Genomic DNA, 21,350 nt, shown 5'->3' with positions numbered 1-21,350 from the left:
CCCCATCCCTTGGGCCAAGGAGATCATCTTCAAGAGACTTTTTTAAAAGTACGGATGCCTCGTTGCATCAAGCGTGTGCACCTGTCTTGTCTCTTTCCCTGGCCAGAAGCACCAGCTTCAGAGAAATTTCTCTGAAATTCCTTGGGCCCGCACCCCCCACAGCCACTCTGGCTCCCCCTGGTGGTGGCTCTTCAGAAACTCCCGGGACGCCAAGGCTTTGAGGAAATTCCCATTCCACGTGTTCCCTGGAGAGCTCTGGCTCCCAGAGGTTGGGTAGGATGTCTTTGACCCCGAGATGCCGGAGTCTCCTGCAACCCAAACTCTCAGCCTTCTTGGAGTGTCTGTCGTGTTTCCAGGGCTGGCGTCTGTGAGCAGAGGCAGTGCTGCTCTGGCGCCTTTGGACTGAGCCGTGCTTCCCTGAGACAAACTGCAAATCAGGACGCTGGTGTACAGTCCCTGGGTCGGGACGGTGTCTCTGGTTTGGGGGGGGGGGGCTTTGATTTGCACCCCTGCCTGCTCCAGGTGTTGGCATCAGGACCATGGCTGACCCCTGATCCTTGAGGCCAGAAGGGGTCAGGGGTCCTGGAGTCCTGGCCCAGTGGTTTTCCTTCTTGGGGCTCCCACAGGCTGATCCTAAGCGTGCAGTATGGTGTGTGTGCACATGGATTTCCAGGCTCGGTTGTGGCCCCCTCCTGTGGCTTCACCTGCTGGCTGCTCTGGTTGCTGCAAGGTGGGCCCTGCCCTGGGCTGAGCCCCGCTCCCTCCGCCCGCCACGGCTTAGTGGTCTGTGCCAGCCGGCTATCACTCCAAAGCCTTCTCCCTGCAGCCGGCGGGGCCCTGGTGGGGCCCCCACCCACCAGGCAGTGGCCCTGAGGCGCTGCTTGGGGGCAGCAAAAGTTGTGTCTGAGTGGCGCCCCACCCAGGTGGGAGAGGGGACCCGTGACAGCTGGGGGCACTTCTCTCCTTCCCCTTCACAGCACTGAGTGCACTGTGAACAGTGTGAATAAAACCTGCTTCCCTTTAAACCCTTAGTCTCTGCACGAGTGTGTCCCTTCCCCTCCTGCAGCTGTCTCGTTGAGTGTCCACCCTGGGTTTAGGGAGCCCAGGGCGTGGGGGATCTGTGCCCGAGGGTCGCACACTGGCCACCGCCTGGGACCCACCCAGGACCCTAGCCTCGCTCTCCTAGCCCGGCTGGGTGGGGCGTCACTAGGGAGCACTGGGCTGCCCTGACATCTTCGCCCCTCCTCCCTGTTAGGCCCACAGGACCCTGACCAGACCCCTGCCCTGTAGCAGAGGCAGGAGGATGGTGGGGTGATGGGGGACCCCAGGGCACTCAGAAAGCTAAGACAGCAGGAAGAGGAGGCAGGGGCAGGGTGGCAAGTCCTCCTCCAAGGGGGGCCTGGCCCTCACCTGGGCTCCATCCTGGCCTCTCACCACAGACGTGGCAGATGGGCCACCTAACCTCCTCTGACCCCCATATCACTGCAGGACCTGAAGCTCTTTCTATTCCCCACAGCAGGGTCGCCTCTCTCCCAAGCTGCAGGACCCAGGCCAGCCCCTGCTCCCAGCCAAGATGGCCCAGAACTTGTCCCTGGGGCCACTCTCAGGACACCCACAGCCCGGTCGTCCCCCCATCAGGCCTCAGTGCACCCGCTGCCCCGCACCCCCACCTTCCCCGCCGGGACTCGGAATCCATCTCTGCTCTGGAGAAAAAGCCCTCAGATGGCTCAGTCCCTGGAGGGCCACCAAGCAGTGCTCCCTGCCTGGCAGGAACATGCCCAGGCAAAGCAGAGCAGAGGCGAATTCAGTGTGTGTTCCCCACTCCATTCCCGGGGCCGGTCCACAGCAGGTGCCTGCTAAGTGCTTATTGATACGTTCCATAAATAGCCAGGCCTGCGTTCTCCCAGCACCTGCCGGGCCAGCTGGGCCTGTGCACGTGCTCACGTACGTGTGCATGTTTCTCTGTGTGTGGGTGTGCAAGTGTGTGCATGTACTAGCATGTGAGCATGGGTGTGCGTGTGTGGTGTGCGAGGCCCTGCCCTCTCAGGCCTCTTCGTCTGTTCATGGTCACTGAGCACGGCAGGAGGCTGGGTGCCTTTCAGGAATCAGCCCACACTGGGGAGCTGGCCGTCCGACTGCAGAAGGCCTGCCGTGGACATGCTGGGCCAGGCTGAGAACCCGGGGCCACCTCCGTGGGCAGCCGCACCATCGCGGCCAGGACAGGCAGGGCCAGAACGAGCTGGGGCCTGGGCTCTGAGACATATTTCTGCTGGATTCCTGGTGGCCACAGGCCGTCACGGGAGGACTGGGAGGGGGATGGCGTGGAGCTACTGACAGGACAAGGGACGAGAGGGGGCCGCAGAGCTGGGGTGGGGCCCCTGGAGGCAGGGCCAAGCACCAGGCTCTCTGTGCAGGATTGCAGCTCATTCCTGAATTCCCCAGGGATCCTCACAGAAACCATTAAAGACTGCTGCAAGGATGGCCTGAACCCCAAACTTTGCAGAAGGAAGAAGGAGGGGGTCCTGGCCCAGGGAGCTGCTGAAGCCTTGGCCTGTCTCAGTGGGGGGCCTGTCCTGCTGACCTCCACGGCCCCGAATGGCCTGGGCCTTGCCTCCTCTGTGTGACAGCCAAGAGAAGTTCAGGGTGATTCAGACATAGGCAGTGGGGGCTGTGCTCCCCCACGCCCCGCAGAGCCCCCCTCCTTCAGGACCCTCTGCCGGGCCCCCTGCCAGTGTCTGTTGCTGCCCCCAGTGCCCAGAACAGGGCACCCCTTGGCAACACTCATGGTGACGACCACGTTGGCAAGGATGCTGAGGCGGGGGGGCGGGTCAGGGAAGCCCCTGTGAGGGGGTCAGGGCACAGGTGTCACAGGACTCGGGGATGTCTAGCCTCCAATGTGCCTGCTGTAGCTCCTTCCACTGGGGAGCCTCATCCGCCACACCCCCTGCCCAGCACCGGCCCCATCCTTCCCCGAGGGTCTACACCCAGGCAGCCGGCACTGAGGTTAGGGTTTTATTGGAGAGTGAACATAAATAAAAATAAGTGTGCGTTAGAGAGTAGGGAGAATTGGAGAGCTATTGACAAATGTACACCATAGGCTCCGGGGCGCCACTGGCCCACTGGCCTGAGCGCAGCTCAGAGGAAGGTGAGCAGGGCCATGAGGACCAGGAGGATGGCATGGGCTGCCAGGCAGGGTGCAAAGTTCCGACCGAGGGGCTGCTGGCCCCGGGGGTCCCGCTTCTGGCCACCCGAGCTAGGCCGCTGGAACTGCAGTTCTGGGATGATCCGATGGATCCAGTTATGGTGGGAGGTGACCCGGATATAGACACCTGGGCGGTTCCGGCGGGCGCAGCCCTCACCCCAGCTGGTCACCCCAGCCTGCAGCCATGACTGACCCACAAGGCACACCAGGGGGCCCCCCGAGTCTCCCTGCAGGTGAAGAAGAGGTACCGTTAGAGTCCACAGAGGCGCAAGAGCCAGACTTTGCAGCTACATGGGTGCACACATGCCTGTCTGCCTCCCTTTATCTGTTCTTCCCTGCCCAGGTCCCACCCCCCCACCCCCACCCCGCCACCCAGTCCTTCCTCTCTGACCTGGGGTGCCCATTTCTCTAACATCCCCAGACTATCCACCCTGATTCATCTCAGGAGAGTGTGTTGAAAATGCAGTTTCCTGGGTCCCACTGCAGACCTGCTGCCTGACTCCCCCGGGTGGGGTCCAGGAATCTGCTTTCCCAGCTGGTCAAATGCACAGCCCTGTCCTGACCCCATGGGCCCGCCTCCTGGGGCCTTATCCCTTGTCCCAGGTGGGCTGGCTTCCACCTTGACTGGGGTCTGGGGAGCAGGGCTCAGCCTTGGCACGGCCCACCCTGGTCCCTACCTTGCAGGCGTCCTTCTTGCCCTCAGCGAAGCCAGCACACAGCATGTCGTCCTTGATGGTTTTCGGCTGGAAGCCGGGCTCAGAATCCTTGCTGTAGAGCAGGTTGCACTTGGGCGTGTCAATGATAGGCACAGCGAGTTTCTGCAGGATCCGGGGGTTGGGCAGGTGGTCTAGGGAGGGGAGACACAGCCTGCGACTCAGTGGACAGTCTTACTAAGGACTCCGGGGCCCTGGGTTCTTGAGAACCACAACTCTGTCCCTTCCCATTCTTGCTTGCGTTTAGACCTTCTCTTCTGGCTGGGGGCTTTGTGAGACAGAATTCCTTCTTCCCTCCTCCTACCCACCAGCCTGGGCTCTTTCTATTCCCCACTCTCCACTTCCCCATGCCTCCTCTTCCTGAGTCTACTGCCCCTTTCCCATACCTACTCCACCCATTTGAGTAGAGATCATGTGCACCAATATCAACAGAAAAAGATTGTTGGTTCAGAGTGGCCCCCACGCTGCCTTCTCTAGGCATGTCCCGCATTCTCTCCTGGCCCTGCCCCATTACCTTGTTCACTGGGGTTGCCCCAGCCGGTGACCCAGCAGTTCATGCCCGTCTCAAAGATGACTGAGGGGTCAGGCACACACACAGGGAGGATGTAATTGGTGAAGGTCACAGGTGCCTCCAGCTCCACCAGAGCCACATCGGCACTAGAGGCCATGCCTTGGTACAGGGGGTTACTCTTGACCTGCTTCACCCGGGTGTACATGGCATGCGGCCCTGGCTTCACCAGTTGCCGCACCCCCAGCAGGACCTGGCACAGGGATGTTTCAGAGGTGCTGGTGGGAGAGCAGAGAGCTGGTGTGAGGCAGCCCCACAAGGGCTTCACAGGTGGAGTTGGTGGAAGTTAAATGGAGATGGGAAAGAGGGAGGAGTTGGGCTCCCCATGGTGCCAACATCTCTCTGTACATTGTCTTCAAAAAAGTAATCTCCAGTGGGACATACATCAGGATGAGGTGGGTAAGGGGGTAGAAACTGAAGCAGCTTTAATTCCTGACTTTAATTCCCAGCTATACCCCGGCCAGCCTGGCGACTGTGGGCAAGTCACCCAGCAAGTTCTCTGTGACTCAGCTTCCTTGTCTGTAAAATGGGGACACTAACATTCCCCACCTGAAAGGCTTGCTGTGAGGGTTGAAGGAGATGATCACCCACCAGGGTGCATCTGGGGGTTGGGCCTAACCTTAGGCAAGCTGCCTACTCCCTCTGAGCCCGAATATCTGAACTTAAAATGTGAGGTTTTAAAAGAATTGCAGAGCTGTGGTGAGGCAAGAGCCAAGATGCTTGGGAAACCCTGAAGGTCTAGGACCAGGTGGGTCATAGTATGGTAGTAGGGATTGGGTGACTTGGCCCTTTGGTTAGGGACGGCATAGGTGACCTTAAGGCCATTCTGCTCGAGTCCACCTGTACCCAGAGTCCCAGCCAGAAAGGGAGTGTCTTGGATTTGAGGTGTGGGAGGGGGACGGGGAAGAGGGCCAGGGCATGGGAGGAGCCTGCCAGCATCGGCAGGGGCAGGCCCCAGGTCTGGCAAAACACCTCACTGGTGAGACCAGCAGTAGGGGAGTGTACCCCTCCCAGCTGGGCTGGGGGAAGCAAGAGCCAGGAAGCAGGGGTTGCTGCTGGAAGCTGGCCCCAAGGTTGGACCTAAAGGGAGCTCTGGTAGGGAAAGCTCAGATAATGCAGACCGAACCCGCCCCCCATAGGTGGTCAGCCTGAGCGCCCCACACTGCAGCGGGTCGGCTCTGTCCGCGGTGCTGAAGCTGGGCGTTTTGCGGGGTTGGGGAGGTGTGGGAGGTGTTGTCCTGTCTGCATTGTCTGTGCCCCTGGTGGGGAGGGAGGCTGGCTGTGCTGGCGAGGGGGTGGGGAGGGGGAGCGTCGGGGCTCAGCCAACTCACTTGGAGAAGCAGTGCGCTGCAGTGAGGACCCAGCGCTCTGTGATGAGGCTGCCCCCGCAGAAGTGGCTTCCATTTCGCTGAATGCTGACCTGCCACGGCCACTCGCCCTCCAAGGTGTCCTGCCCGCCCACCATCCGGTTCAGCATCCTTGGGCTTCCGCAGGCTAGGGGAACACAGCCAGGGGTGCGCTCACTGGGGGCCAGTTCCATCGGCTCTGATTCCATACCCCCAAACCCACACTTTCACATTCTGTTCACTTCCCGGCCTCCCTGCCCCTGACCTGCTTGGGGACCTTAGGCAAGTCAGAGGCCTGGGCATCAGGTCAGCCTCTGACACAGGCAGACCCTTCCCAGCTCTGGGAAAGTCCCCCACCACCATGGGCCCCACTCCCTTCACCTGTGAAATGGTGACATCAGACCTACCTGGGGTGGGGAGTGAGATAACATGGGTAAAGGTCTTATCACAGAGCCTGACAAATGGGCTCCTGGAAGGTCAGTGGGTGTTGGGAGGGTCCCACGTAGGGTAGGTGAGTGGTCTTCCAACTCTGTCTTTACCTTTTTTTCTGTTGCTTTCCCTGCCCCCCTTCTCCATGCTTCCTGCCTTGATGGCCCTCTTGTGCCACCTGCACTGTGTGTCAGACCTTCCCCCTCCACTCCTGCCTGGGCTCCACAACTTTCCTGCACTGTGGGATTCCCTGTGCCCGGCCCATTCATTCTGGGTCTCATTCCGGGGGTGTGTGAGGGTGTGGGTTTCTGATTAGTCTTGCAGCTCTCAGACAAGCCCACTTCTATCCCCCGACCCAGGGGACTTGGATGCTTACCAGTTAATGCCTCAGCCTCCTGAGTCCCTGGAAATGAGAAAAAAGAGGGTGATCAGCCAACTTAGCTGAAGCTGAGGTCTGCTCCTCCCCGCCCCACCCACCACTGCTGGTCAGCGTAGCCCCTCATCTGCTCCACACGCAACCTCCTGAGGACTCAGCAGGACAGCCCACAGGGGGACCTGGCAGGAGAGGCCAGCAGCCTTCAGTTCCCCACAGGTCTGGCCCCCGAGATGTGTACAGGCCAGACATGTGGGCCAGAGCTCACCTGCAAGGGCAGACAAGCCCCTTGCCACAGGGGGAAACAATCAGGAGATGCCAGTGAGGGGACCCTGTCAGGGCTGACTCTCCTGTTTGGGGCAGGAGGACTCCTTCTTGTCCCCACAGGGCCTTCCCTCCACACCCCACACTCGTCCTGGTCAGAAGCTCTGCGGAGCATCCAGCCTTCGGCCCTGGTGCTATGGGATCTCCCTCCCCATCCCTCTCCACCAGCCCGGGGCTGGGATGAAGGACGAGATAAAGGGAGCGGGGCTCCATGTCTGGCTGGAGTCCTGGGGCGACAGCCCAGATACTTGGGTCTCGGGGGAGTAGAGAAAGGCCAGCCAGTGGTTGTGGGTCAGTCCTTCCAAGATTCCAGATTCCCAGGAGCCAACCCCTCTCTCAGACATTCCAGCATGCTTGCAGTTGGAGCCCAGGGCACCCTACTGGGCCATGGCATCCCTGCCCATGGGAGGGACAGGGGAGGTGTGAGGGTGGAACCGTTCGGTAATGGCCTCCATCTCCCCAGGATCCATTGCCCCCATGTCTCTGGACATAGGCACAGGGCCTGCTACTTGGCTTTGACAGGACCCACCCCCCCCCCCAGCCCGGAAACCCCAGCCAGGCCGACAGTCCCCAGCCCAGTGCCAGCAACACTCCAGAAATACCCGCCCTGTAGAGAGAGCCCCACTCACATATCTGGTTCACTGGGGGCAGATCTGATCAGAGCTGGGGTGGGGGGCTCAGGACAGCCTCTCCCCACCTCAGCCCTCAGTATTCCCCCTATACACCAGCCCCTCTTGGTAACCAGTTCCAGGCAGCTGAGGGGCCCTGGGGGCAGGAAACGACCAGGCTGAGCCACGCCTCTCTATGGGGTGCCCAAGGACCCTGGGGATTTTTACAGGACCCCCATTCTTGCAGTCTAAGGGGTGCACTCCCCAATGCTGGGGGTGCTGGATGAAGAAGCGGTGTGGGGGGGAGCTGTGCTTGGAGCAAGAGGAGGAGGAGGGGCCTGAGGAGGCACAGGCAGGACTGGCCACTCTTCAAAGTAGAGGTGCCAAGCAGAAATGTGAGGGTGGAAGTAGTCAGCCCAGGCCAGCGGGGGGTGGGGGGGAGCAGGAATTCTGCCTGGACATTGATTTGTGTTAATGAGGTGCCTTTTTAAAATGCAAATACCCCCAGGAGGGCAGTTCCCTCCAGCCCCTCATCTTAGTATAACATGATTTAATTAGATTGATAACACCAGACCCCATGCTCTTTCTAAGGCTGATGCTTCTGCTGGCAAGATGCTCCCATTCACCTTGTCCTCGCCGGCATTAACGTGCTTTCAGGCTTGTTCCCTCCCTGTGGGACTTTTCCAGAGCCTTGTCCAGATTCTCCCCACAGCCATCCCCCCTCCCATACATGCAGATGGATCCTCCACTGCCTGCTCCCAGGATCAAGGGCACTCCCACCCTGCCTGGCAGCACACCCACCCCCTACCCCGTTAGAGCTCTGCAGTCTTCCTCACCCCAGCCTAATGCAACTCTGCTTCTCATTCGGATTGAGCCTTCTGGCCTCTGAATGTTTGCCCACAGCACCCCTTTCCTCCTGGTGTCTACAAATCCAGATTCTATATGGTCCTAATCCAGATCAGGCCTAACTGAAATGCCTCCTCCTCCAGGCAGCCCTCCTCGCTTGCACTGTCTGGGAAGCCTGGCTCCCTCTTCTGAGCTTTCTGTCCTCCTGCCTGGCCTCACAGAGCTCTGCTTACCTTGCCCTGGGGGTAGAATTGTTGTCTCATCTCACCTATGGGCTCAGGAGCTCTGTGAAGGCAGAGCCCACATCCAGGGGGCCTGAGCCCGGGGAATGTATAAGAGGGAGAGAATGGGAGCAGCTGTGGGAGCACGGCTGACCGGGAAGGGGTGATGTGGAGACCTGAACTCTGCAGGGTGGGTGTCCTATAGGGGCTGGGTGAGCTGGTGGGGGTGTCGGGCCCCTCCTCTGGGCCCAGGGCCCTCATGCTCCTGTAGCTAGTTGCTAGTGGGGATAGGAGAGACCCAAGGCTCTAGGAGGGAACAGCCAGGGATGAGGGGCAAAGACAGTGTTGAAGGAGTTCAGGCCTCTGGTCACAGCTGTTTGAGAGCCAAGTGCAGGCCGCTGTTTCCATTTTCGCAATGACCTTGGTTTCTCAACCCACCAGGAGCAATCACAGTGTTACACACCCTGGCGGAGATGGGCTCCCTCAAAGAACGCTGTGGTTCTTGAACCAGGAGGCCAGGGGAGGTAGGCGGGGCAGCGAGACCTGGAGAGGCCCTGTGGAGCCCAGGGAGGCTGGGGCCTCCCCACCAAGGTGCCGCCCTGGTGCCCTCCTCCCCTGGTGGAAAGCCTGGAGCCCTGGCTGAGTTGCAGCCTGGGGTGACCCGGCCTGGCCCTGGGAGGTGACTTAAGGACAGGGAAGTGAGGTGGCCCAGGAATGCGGGAGAGTTTCCCTGGCAGAGAGCAGCCCGCCCACTGGGAGGGGCCTGCAGGTGGGTCCCCTGGCTGGCACCTGCTAACCCTGACCCATGATTGGGAGAGGGGACAGGGGTTCAGGGCCTGCTCCTCCCATACCCTCCCTCTCTGGTGGGAGCTGGAGCCTGCACCCCTGTCCCCCTGCTCCCTGCTAAGCCCTCACCAGCCTCCCAAGGATCCCAGGCTCAGGCAGCAGCTCAGCTACCTCTCCCGGGCCCAGCGAACAGTGGCCCAGGGATTGGAGGTCAGGGGTTTTGAGTTCAGATCCTGCACCCATGCAGCCCTTGGAAAAGGGAGAGAGGCCCAGATGAGAGGAAGCAGAAGCGCCAAGCCCAGAGCTTGGCCGTGCTTGCCCAAGGCAAGGGAAGCAGGGTTATGGTTACTGCCTCTGGGCTCCTCCCGGGCCTGCATCCACACCCCAATCCAACTTCCCCACTTCACTCCCCCAGGTGGGATGTCTGGAACCTTCCCCCTGGGGCAGGGAGGAGAGGCCCGTGCTGCAGCCCCAGGCCTGGCCAGGGAGTGGGGGGCTTAGCTACAGCTCCAGGTAGGAGAGAGGGGCCCTGCAGCCTCTAGGACTCACCAAACCGCAGCAGCAGCAGGAGCAGGAGCAGGGCCACAGCCGGCACCTGCCTCATGGTCTTGGCCTGGCTGGAGTGCCCGACGGGCAGGGGACAGCAGTGGCAGGAGCTCCGTGAACACTAGCACAACATTCGGGGCTCCATGAAGTGGGGTTATATGCTGGAGATGAGTGTCAGCTTGGCTATGCCACTGGACCTGTCAGCCTGGCCCGCCCAGTTCCTCTCAGCAGGAAGGAGGCACCCCAGAACCCCGACTCCTCCATGACCTGGCCCTGAACCCCAAGGGGCCAGACCCCTCACCCTAAGACACCTTGGGGTTTGGGGGCCAAGGTGCATCTGCCCCATTTAGGTGCTTGTGGCATGGGGTTCCAACCCCCACCATGGCTGACCGCATCCCCCAACTGACCACAGGCCCCACATAAGCTGACTACAGTCTGCCCATGAGACCCTTCCTGTTTCATTCATTCATTTGTTCATTCATATTTATTGAGCATCTACTATGTACTGGACATCAGTGAAAGAAACAGAGTCCAGGACTGGGGCTTACACTTTTGGGGGGAGGGGGGATGGGCACGGAAAAGTCCAGGTCACCTGTGCTTATGGAACAAAGGAGAGAAGGGAAGGAGTCCGGAGCGGGGTCCCCAGTCGACCCCAGCGCTCTCACCGGCCCTCCCTCCAGGAAGTGGGTCCCAGCAGTCCCAGAACCGGCCCCAAGGTGGCCATGACCTCCCTTCCCCTGCCTCCCTCCCGTCCCCGGGGCGGCACCCTCCTCCCCTGGGCCGGGGCCGGGGGGGTGGGCTTCCCGGAACCCGAGGGCCGGGGTGGGCGGGGCGGAAGCTGGTTCTGGGAAGGCCGGGCCGGGATGACCGTCCCCGGGTAACCCTGCCCTGGGCGCGGCTGGCCGTGTCCGGGACTTGCGGCCGCCACGGAAGCGACTCCGGGAGGAAGTTATTTGGGGTATGGGGCTGACGTCAGAGGCGGAGTCGGGTCTCGGCGGCCACTGCCCGCCCAGGCGGCGGTTCGGATTTTGGCCGGAGGAAGGGACCAGGACCGGCAGATCCCCTCCAGAACTGGGATGGGGAGCGCAGGATAAGAGGCAGAGCCCTGCCTCAGCCTCCCCGCCTGCGCAGTGGGTGCGAGCGTGGCCTGGGTGTGCTACGGTACGCCCCGGGGGGTAGTCGGAGCCGGGGTCGCGGTCTCCGGGGCTGGGTTGGGTGTCAGGCAACCCCCGCCCTCTTGCCTTGGCCTTCGCGGGAGCTCCTGGTCAGCGCAGTTCTGCCCTCTAGTGGCCGCCTGCAGCAGCGCCGGGCGGGCCGGGCAGGATGCTGAGGGGGGGTGCGGGGGGGGGTCTCTCACCTCCTCACTGTCCCTCTTCTTCCCATTCCTCCCACCTCCCCCACACACACACCGCGAGCACTCCCACCGTCCGTTGTCCTCCTCTCCTGACCCCCTCACCCCAATTCTCACTTTGCTTCTCCATCAGCCCTGTGAGGGGGAGGAGGCGTCACCCTGAATTCGTGACTGCCACCCAGGCGCTGACCCGCCTTTTCTCGCCCCCCTGCCTCCCCTGTCCCTTCTCTGCGACCCCTGTGTCCTGTGTCCCGGAGTTCCCGGTGGGGTGTCTGGGCGAGTGGGGTCCCTCGGGGAGGGAGGAGCAGAGTATGGGAAGAGGGATTCTAGAATCATTCGGTCATTCAGTCCACAAGTGTTTTTTGAGCACGTTGGGTGCCCAGCACTGTCCAGTTATGGGGAACATCAAGGTGAACGGTGTGGAGGAGATGGCAAGACAGAATTAAATCAAAAATATCTAATCATAAACTTTGGAAAGTGCTTCAGAACATCAGGGTAACCACATTTCTCCAGGCACCTGTTGATTAATTCCCAGGATCTCAGAGGCCTTTCAGATTCTTTTGGGCCGACCACTTACGCTCAGGTCCTTCTCGGTTTTCTCTGCCTTTGCTTTTAAAAGCCAATTCTAAGAAGGCTGTGCCTTGAAATCAAGCAAGCAACAAAAGTCGAGAGGTGATCAGAAAGTGGGGACACCGGGGAAGGTTGGGCTCCTGATGACTCCAGTGACTAGAGAAAGAGCACCGGTGTACCCTGGACACCCGTTGGCCCGGAGCCTGTGGACCCCCAACTGAGCAGGGAGCTGGGGGTAGGGGTGCAGGGTGAGCAGGAAGCTAGGTCCCTTCCTCACTCCTGCCACCAAATAGGTGAGGAGGATTGGAATCCAGAGGGATTCAGAGACATAAATATGTTTTATCAGTTTCTCCTTAAAAAAAAAAAAAAAGTGGGTATCTATCAACTCTGGAAGGGGGCATGTTTTCTAATGTTAGAAGTCACAGTACACAACACAAAAGAAAAGAGATGTGGCCCATAAACTAAAAAAATACAAGCAAAGTTGGCTTCAAAATAAAATAGCAAACAATAGGAAAAATATTTGCAGGAAATGTGGCCAAATGATGACAACATTATTGTCCAGAGTGCTTAAGAAATTGATCAGAAAAACCCTGAGCCCCTAAAGATGAAAAGAACAAAGGACGCAGACTAGTCTCGGAAGAGGAAAGCAATTTGGCTTATAGACTTTTTGAGAAATGTTCAGCATCAGTGATTAAAGAAATGCAAATCAAAGCCACAGCAAGGAGATACTGTTCTCCTGTGTGGAGTTAGCTTGACCTTGGAATGCTGTTAGTCAAGGACGTGGGGAAATGCCCCAGCTGGTGGGCATGTAACTGGCACAACCCTTCCATAAATTGGTCTGTCAGTCTTTTAAAAATAGTTATTTGCTTTGACTCAGTGAATTCATCATTGGAAATCTATTCTAAGAGGAAAATCCTAAATACAGAAAAAGCATGAAGATGTCAGTGGCCAGGTCATTTATAATTGCAGAAACAAAACAAAAACAAAAATTTGTTGGATGATGGTAAATAAAACTTCCTTTGAATATAATTAATAAAAAATGACATTTCCATGGAGAGTGGGTAAATGTGGAAAATGCTCATAATATAAGGGGAAATTTTAAAAGAATGTGTATAAAGATTTTTAGAAAATATAATGACTGAAAGAAGTTAAATTTCAAAACAACAGCAGAAAAGCTGTTGTTTTGAAATTTAAAAAGGAAAGCTTGCAGAATGTTCAGGAGTGACCATCCAAAAGAAAAGCTTGCAGAATGTTCAGGAGTGATCATCTAGGAGGGCTTCTGCAGTCATGTGGATTTCTCTCAAAAGTAGGTGACAGCAAAACTAGAACAAAAAATTTTACAGTTTTTATGGAAACACAAAAGACCTCGAATAGCCAAAGCAATCTTGAGAAAGAAGAAATGGAGCTGGGGAAATCAGGCTCCCTGACTTCAGACTATACTACAAAGCTACAGTAATCAAAACAGTATGGTACTGTCACAAAAACAGAAATATAGATCAGTGGAACAGGATAGAAAGCCCAGAGATAAACCTATGCACATATGGTCACCTTATCTTTGATAAAGGAGGCAAGAATATACAACAGAGAAAAGACAGCCTCTTCAATAAGTGGTGCTGGGAAAACTGGACAGCTACATGTAAAAGAATGAAATTAGAACACTCCCTAACACAATACACAAAAATAAACTCAAAATGGATTAAAGACCTAAATGTAAGGCCAGACACTATCAAACTCTTAGAGGAAAACATAGGCAGAACACTCTATGACATAAATCACAGCAAGATCCTTTTTGACCCACCTCCTAGAGAAATGGAAATAAAAACAAAAATAAACAAATGGGACCTAATGAAACTTAAAAGCTTTTGCACAGCAGAGGAAACCATAAACAAGACGAAAAGACAACCCTCAGAATGGGAGAAAATTTTTGAAAATGAAGCAACTGACAAAGGATTAATCTCCAACTGAGACTCATGGAACACAACAGGTATTCATGGGACCTTTGGTCCTGGTTCATGGGACCCAGTTCATGGGACCTTCCTGTGATGCTCCAGTTGAAGGAAGAGCTTCAGGACCCAGGGTGGTGCAGATGGCTTTCCATCTTAGCCCCAGGATGTGCTGCCACTCTCTGGTGGTGATGCATTCTCCAGTCTCCAAGGTGACTCCTGGAGCCAGGCACACTGGAGTCTCTTCCTCAAGGAATGCCAGCTAAGTGGGCTACAGCTCCTCCTCTGCCCCACTCAGTGTGAGCAATCCTACGGAAGGACATTAACTGTCCCACAAGTAGCCCAGGCTGGTCGCATGGCCACTATGTGACCACAGGACAGAGGTTGTTAGCAGAAAGGAGGAGGGAAGGAAACGTCATCAAGAAGCAATAGCTATGACACTGACTCCAGCGTGAGAGTGAAATAAAGACATTTTCAAACATGGAATTTCTCAGAAAATTTACCCCCAAGGCATGATTTTTGGGAAGCCACTGGGGGGAAGATGTTCTCTGACTAAAGAAGGAATAAACGAAGAAAGTAGGAAATATGGGCTGTGGAAAACAGAGATGAAACTCAGAAGAGAGAAGGGAATCTGCAGTATGCTGGTGAAGGGAGATTCCAGAATGGCAGCTGTGCCCCAAACAAAGAGAGCAGCCTTCACTGGAACACTGTGACAAAAGAGACAGGAATGCTGACAATGTCACACTGTCATCATGATACACTGTGCCACTGAGCTGTCTTTTCAATCAGATGAAACAACTGGAGGATTTGCTACACCAAAACAAGATGTAAATCAAGAAAGAGGAAGATGTGAGACCCAGGACAGGGAATCCAAACCAGGAGAGAGGCAAATGGAATTCCAAGGATGACAGTTAAAGGGACATCCCAGGATGACAGTGGTGCTTAGAGAGCAACTATCCCAGAGGAAGGAAAATGGGTATATCAAGGAGGGATGAAAAAGAGAAAAAAAAAAAAAAAAAAAGGAACTGATATGTTCCCTAATGGGATTGACCTGGTGGAGATTTGGAAAGTTTGGGTAGGTACAAAGGCAATTATTAACTTCAGGGGAAAAAATTAAGAAAGGGAACAAACGTAGTACCCCCCACCCAAAGTCTCATCCTCTTATGGTATCAGCCAGGCTTGAGGTCCAGGATCTGGTCAACTAAATCAGATTTAGGTGCAGACGAGGCTTCTTGGGCATAGTTCCTCATGATCTGAAGAACTGTGAACTAAGGAGTTCACCCTGCTCCCCCAACATGCAAGGGTGAGGAAGGGACAGGGTAACCACAATAGATAACCCCACACAGCAAGCACTGGTCTATAGCATTTCTGAAATCTCACTAAGAACACGTGCTACTCCCTTCTGCTCCAGGAGCAGGGAGTGTGTGTTGTCTAGAGGCCCTGGGAGTAGTTCTTCATGACTCTTAGCTCTGCCCTTGGGCTTTTGGCTTTGGCTTCTGAATCATCCATGCTTTCCCATAAAACATGGTTCATTTCTGTAACTGAATAGCTTTCTCTGCCAACCTGCTTCTTGTCTGTAGAAAGTTGGGGATTTAAAGAACTGTCCCTTTCAGTTCAAGCTTGTACAATTTGCTGACTTATCATAAATAATGTAGGTCAGAAGACAATGGAACAACTGTAAAGTGCTGGAATAATGGCGATGACATTACTATCAACCCATCTGTCAACCCATAATTCTACATCCAATGAAAATATTCTTCAAGAATGGAGGGGAAATAGACAATTTCAGATAAATGAAAACTAAGAGAATTTATTGCCAGTAGGTCTGTACTATAAGAGAAGCTAAAGGGAGTTTTCAGGCTAGAGGTAAATGATCCCAGGTGAAATTAAAGATCTTCAGAAAGGACTAGGAGCACTGAAAATATGTATATAAATATAAAATACTCTTTTTCTTCTCAATTTCTTTAAAACACATGAACGTTTAAAGCAAAAAGTATATTGTGGGGTCTGTAATATATGTAGATATAATACATATGACAACTATAGTATAAAGTACAGGATGAGGTAAATGGCCTATATAATTGCAAGTTTCCTACATTTTATATGGGTTGGTATAATATTAGCTTTAAGTAGACTGTGAAAAGTTAATAATTTCCACTTTTTACATTTGTTATTGGGACATCCCATGTGATCAAACCAAACTCCCAGTAACTGATATCTTATTAGGAGTATGATGTGTTGACTTCTCAGAAGATACCTAACACTCTGGGTTTCGCTGGTTTGTACAAGAATTCCCACCCTGGCTAAAAAATATTTTTAAATGGGGTACCTGTAACTTACCTCTGACTCTGACCCAGATAAGAGATAAAACAGTCCATCAATTTTTAAATGCCACTTGATAAATGAGAGTTGACCAGTCTGATCCTTGACACTTATTCTCCTAATTAGGCCTCAGTTGACTAAAAAACTGAATGCAAGGTATGTTCTCACAATACTTGTGATTGTTTTCAGATCATTCTGCCCTCTCCACTGTTTGATTCAGAGTCTTAAATATTGGCGCAAAACCGTTATTCTGAACTGGGATCCAGCTAATCACACCAGGCAAAAAAAAGCCTCATGGTCAAAAGTGGTGCTGTTCGAGCTTGTTTTGAGGGGGTTGTGGAGAAATTCTGATGAGGGAAATGGTGCACACCTGGATGAACCAAGCAGATGCTGATGGAAGGACAACAGACGTCACACAGGTGTGTCCCATCACCTATGCTCTAGCTCACGACTCTCAGGTTTTCTCAGAATCCAGAAACAACTGGAATTGTTTTCTCTGATACCTCAAGTAGACCTACTCAGGGACAGAATGAATAGACTTACTGCTCTGCTAATTAATTTACCTCTCAAAATGTGCAAAACAGATTCATCTTTGTCAGACCATCTGGTTTGTTTCTCCCTGACAATATTTATTTATTGACTCATCCAGTTTTATGGAAGTATAATTAACAAATAAAATTTCTATATATTTAACATATACAATGTGATGATTTGATATATGTAAACGTTGTGAAATGGTTACCACAATCAAGCTAATTAACATATCCATCACCTCCTGTAGTTACCATTTTGTGCGTGTGTGTGTTGAGAACACTTAATATCTAATCTTTTAGCAAATTTCAAGTATACAATATTATTAGCTATAGTTACCATGCTGTACATTTGATCCCTAGAGCTTATTCATCTTATAACCAGAAATTTGTACCCTTTGGCCAACATCTCATTTCCCCCACCTCCCAGAGCCTGGCAACCACCACCATACTCTATGCCTTTCTGAGTTTGACTTTTTTTTTTTTTGCAGTATGCGAGCTTCTCACTGCTGTGGCCTCTCCCGCTGCGGAGCACAGGCTCCGGACGCGCAGGCTCAGCGGCCATGGCTCACGGGCCCAGCCGCTCCGCGGCATGTGGGGTCTTTCCGGACCGGGGCACAAACCCGCGTCCCCTGCATCGGCAGGCGGACTCTCAACCGCTGCGCCACCAGGGAAGCCCCTGAGTTTGACTTTTTTATATTCCACATGTAAGTGAGATTATACAGTATTTGTGTTCATAGTGTGTCTGGCTTATTTCACTTAGCATAATGTCCTCCAGGTTCATCCATGTTGTCCCAAAGCAGGATTTCCTTCTTTTTAATAATATTCCATTGTATATTTGTATTCCATTGTATATTTATACCACATTTTCTTTATCCATTCATCCATTGATGGACACTTGAGTTGTTTCCATATCTTGACTATTGTGAATAATGCTGCAATTAACACGGAAGTGCATATATCTTTGAAATACTGATTTTATTTCCTTTGGATATCTACCCAGAAGTGGAATTCCTGGATCATATGGTAGTACTATTTTTAATTTTCTGAAAAACCTCCATACTGTTTTCCATAATGTCTGTATCAATTTACATCCCACCAACAATGTACGAGGGTTCACTTTTCTCCATATCCTCCCCAACACCTGTTAGCTCTTGTCTTTTTAATATTAGCCATCCTCGGGGACTCAGTGCTTTCACTGCCGTGGACCCGGGTTCGATCCCTGGTCAAGGAACTAAGATCATATAAGCAGTGCAGCAAGGCCAAAAAAAAAAAGGATGACCTGTTGGCCATCCTAACAGGTGTGAGGTGATATCTCATTGTGGTTTTTTTTTTTCTTTTCATTGTGGTTTTGATTTGCATTTTCCTAATGATTAATGATGTCAAGCATCTTTTCACATACCTGTTGGATATCGTATGTCTTCTTTGGAAAAATATCAACTCGGGTCCTTTGCCCATTTTTAAATGGGGTTATTTATTTATTTTTTTGCTATTGAGTTGTGTGAGTTCCTTACACACTTTGGATATTATCCTCAGTATATATATGCTTTGCAAATATTTTCTCCTTTTCAGTAGGTGGCCTTTTCGTTTTGTTGATTGTTTCCTTTGCTGTGCAGAAGCTTTTCAGTTTGCATAGTCCCAGTTGTTTATTTTTCCTTTTGTGGTCTGTGCTTTTGGTGTCAAATCCAAAAAATCATTGCCAAAACCAATGTCAGGGAGGTTTTCTCCTATGTTTTCTTCTAGGAGTTTTATGGTTTCAGGTTTTACGTTTAAGTCTTTAATCCATTTTGAGTTAATTTTTGTGTATGGTGTAAGGGTCTGATTTTCCCAACATCATTTATTGAAGAAACTATCTTTTTCCCATTGTGTATTCTTGGCACCCTTGTCAAAGATTAATTGACTGTATGTGTGTGAGTTTACTTTTGGGTTCTCTGTTCTGTTCCATTGGTCTATGTGTCTGTTTTTATGCCAGTACCATACTGTTTTGATTACTAATAACTTTGTAGTATAGTTTGAAATCAAGGAGTGTGATACCTTAAGCTTTGTTCTTCTTTCTCAAGAATCCTTTGGATATTCAAGGTCTTTTGTGATTTCATATGAATTTTAGAATTACCTTTTCTATTTCTGTGAAAAATGCCATTAGAATTATGATAGAGATTGAATTGAATGTGTAGATCCCTTTGTGTAGTGTGGATATTTTTAAAATATTGTCTTCCAATCCATAAAGACATATCTTTCCATTTACTTATGTCCTTTTTCAATTTCCTTCATCACTGTCTTATAGTTTTCAATGTACAGACCTTTCATGTTCTTGGTTAAATATATTCCTTAGAACTTTATTCTTTTTGATGCTATTATAAATGGGATGGTTTCTTGATTTCTTTTTTCAGATAGCTCATTGTCAGTGTATAGAAATGCAAATGAATTTTGCATGTTGATTTTGTATCCTGCAACTTTACTGAATTCATTTATTCTAACATATTTTTGGCAAACTCTTTAGAGTTTTCTATATGTAAGACTATGTCATTTACAAACAGGGAGAATTTAACTTCTTTTCTGATTTGTATGCCTTTTATTTCTTTTTCTTGTCTAATTGATCTGGCTAGGATTTCCAGCACTATATTGAATAGAAGTGGTGTCATACAGAGTGAAGTAACCTAGAAAGAGAAAAACAAATATCATATATTAACACATATGTGTGGAATCTAGAAAAATGGTACAAGTGAACCTATTTGTAGGGCAGGAATAGAGACATAGACATAGAGAATAGATATGTGAACACAGCGGGGTAAGGGGAGGGTGGGATGAATTGGGAGATTAGGTTTGACATAAATACACTACCATGTGTAAAATAGATAGCTAGAGGGAACATGCTGTATAGCCCAGTGAGCTCAGCTCAGTGCTCTGTGACGACCTAGATGGGTGGGATGGGGGAGGTGGGAGGGAGGTCCAAGAGGGAGGGAATATAGGTATACATATAGCTGATTCACTTCATTGTACAGCAGAAACTAACACAATATTGTAAAGCAATTTTACTCCAAAAAAAAAAAAAAAAGTGGTGAAGGTAGGCATCCTTGTCTTGTTCCTGATCTAGAGGAACAGTTTTCAGCTTTTCACTGTTGAATATGTTAGCTGTGGGCTTGTCATATATGGCCTTTATTATGTTGGGGTACATTCCTTCTATACCTCATTTGTTGAGAGTTTTTATCATAAAAAGGATGTTGGATTTTGTCAATGCTTTTTTGGAATTTACTGAGATGATCATATAATTCTTATTCTTCAATCTGTTAGTGTAGTATATCACATTTATTGATTTGCATATGTTTAATTTTCCTTTCATCCCATGGATAAATTTCACTTGGTTGTGGTGCATGATCCTTTTTTTTTTCAATAGTGAACTTATTTATTTATTTATTTATGGCTGTGTTGGGTCTTCATTGCTGTACGTGGGCTTTCTCTAGTTGCGGAGAGCAGGGGCTACTCTTCGTTGCAGTACTTCTCATTGCGGTGGCTTCTCTTGTTGCAGAGCATGGGCTCTAGGGTGCACGGGCTTCAGTAGTTGTGGCACGCGGGCTCAGCAGTTGTGGCTCACAGGCTCTAGAGCGCAGGCTCGGTAGTTGTAGAGCACAGGCTTAGTTGCTGTGCGGCATGTGGGATCTTCCTGGACCAGGGCTTGAACCTGTGTCGCCTGCATTGGCAGGCAGATTCTTAACCACTGCGCCACCAGGGTAGCCCGCATGATCCTTTTAATGTGCTGTTTAATTCAGTTTTCTCTCATTTTGTTGAGGGTTTTTGCATTTATGTTCATCAGAGATATTGGCCTATAATTTTCTTTTTTTATACTGTCTTTATCTGGCTTTGGTATGAGGGTAATGCTGACCTTATAAAATGAGTTTGGAAGTGTTCCCTCCTCTTCAATTGTTTGGAAAGTTGAGAAATATTGGCATTAATTCTTCTTTAATTAATTAATTAAATTCTATTTATTTTTAGCAGGGGAGGGGGAAGTAGAGGAGGTAAAAAAAAGTTTGGTTTCTGCATCAAAGCACTTTCCCTAAGAGTGGTGATTCATTCATTGCATATCATCATGGGTGCACATAGTTATCCTGGCTTTCATGACAGTTTGAATTCAAGGTAATGTATGGAATATGTATTTTTCTGAAATCCAATGTATTCATGTGGACATATACAGGGTATCCCTTGTGTTCTCATTCTCATATGAAAGATAATGGTACTTTGGCTTCAAGAACAAATAAAAAATATCATAACTACAGCTTGTGTTTGATTTGGGTCTGGGCTAATTACTTAAGGAAAAATTTAGTAATAAAGGTCTCAGATATTTAAATTCCCTATGAAGCTGCAATTAATTAAGGGGCTGCTGATTCTGAGAACTATGCAACCAACAGGGAATGAGGGAAGAATTACATGTCTGGATGCCAAGTTCAGAGCCAAATATCAATAATCTCCTTCACACTTTTGCAATATCTACAAATAAAGTAGAGAGAAAGGATAAAAATAATATATAAATAATGATAAATAAAAAGTACATATAGAACTGGGAAAATCATTTTTCATTACATTTGCCATGTATTCCAGTTCAATAAGATGTTTGTAAGGAAAAAAAGCAACTTAAGACAGAAAACTAGTTACACTGTTGCAGTTCAGAACTGCTTGA

General features: G+C 51.2%; 1 protein-coding gene and 1 long non-coding RNA gene across 2 annotated transcripts; one reads left to right on the top strand and one right to left on the bottom strand.

The window, feature by feature from the left end:
- Positions 1 to 3,023: 3,023 nt before the first annotated feature.
- On the bottom strand, positions 3,024 to 10,272 carry PRSS27 (serine protease 27). Its single transcript, XM_067706919.1, has 6 exons — positions 9,966 to 10,272; positions 6,635 to 6,661; positions 5,815 to 5,977; positions 4,430 to 4,701; positions 3,880 to 4,049; positions 3,024 to 3,429 (listed from the first exon to the last, which is right to left on the bottom strand). Exons 1-6 carry the CDS (start codon positions 10,018 to 10,020, stop codon positions 3,136 to 3,138), a joined length of 981 nt encoding a protein of 326 aa, XP_067563020.1. The 5' UTR covers positions 10,021 to 10,272; the 3' UTR covers positions 3,024 to 3,135.
- A 932-nt stretch (positions 10,273 to 11,204) lies between these two features.
- Positions 11,205 to 20,946, top strand: LOC137207268 (uncharacterized). The gene is made up of 2 exons (XR_010935013.1): positions 11,205 to 16,567; positions 17,170 to 20,946. It is a non-coding gene; the product is annotated as an uncharacterized lncRNA (long non-coding RNA).
- The last annotated feature ends 404 nt before the right edge of the window (positions 20,947 to 21,350 follow it).

Source organism: Pseudorca crassidens, chromosome 15 (genome assembly GCF_039906515.1).
Source record: "Pseudorca crassidens isolate mPseCra1 chromosome 15, mPseCra1.hap1, whole genome shotgun sequence".
In the NCBI taxonomy this organism is placed as follows: domain Eukaryota; kingdom Metazoa; phylum Chordata; class Mammalia; order Artiodactyla; family Delphinidae; genus Pseudorca; species Pseudorca crassidens.
Note: the sequence above shows the minus strand (reverse complement) of the source record. Positions and strands in the feature narration are given on the sequence as shown.

Excerpts from the sequence above, each read along its gene's own strand:
- PRSS27 (XM_067706919.1), bottom strand. The coding sequence starts at position 10,020 with ATGAGGCAGGTGCCGGCTGTGGCCCTGCTCCTGCTCCTGCTGCTGCTG. Across the intron at positions 5,978-6,634 it reads GGAGGCTGAGGCATTAACTG|CCTGCGGAAGCCCAAGGATG; the intron begins GTAAGCATCCAA and ends GTGTTCCCCTAG. Across the intron at positions 4,702-5,814 it reads GCAGCGCACTGCTTCTCCAA|CACCTCTGAAACATCCCTGT; the intron begins GTGAGTTGGCTG and ends CTCTCCCACCAG.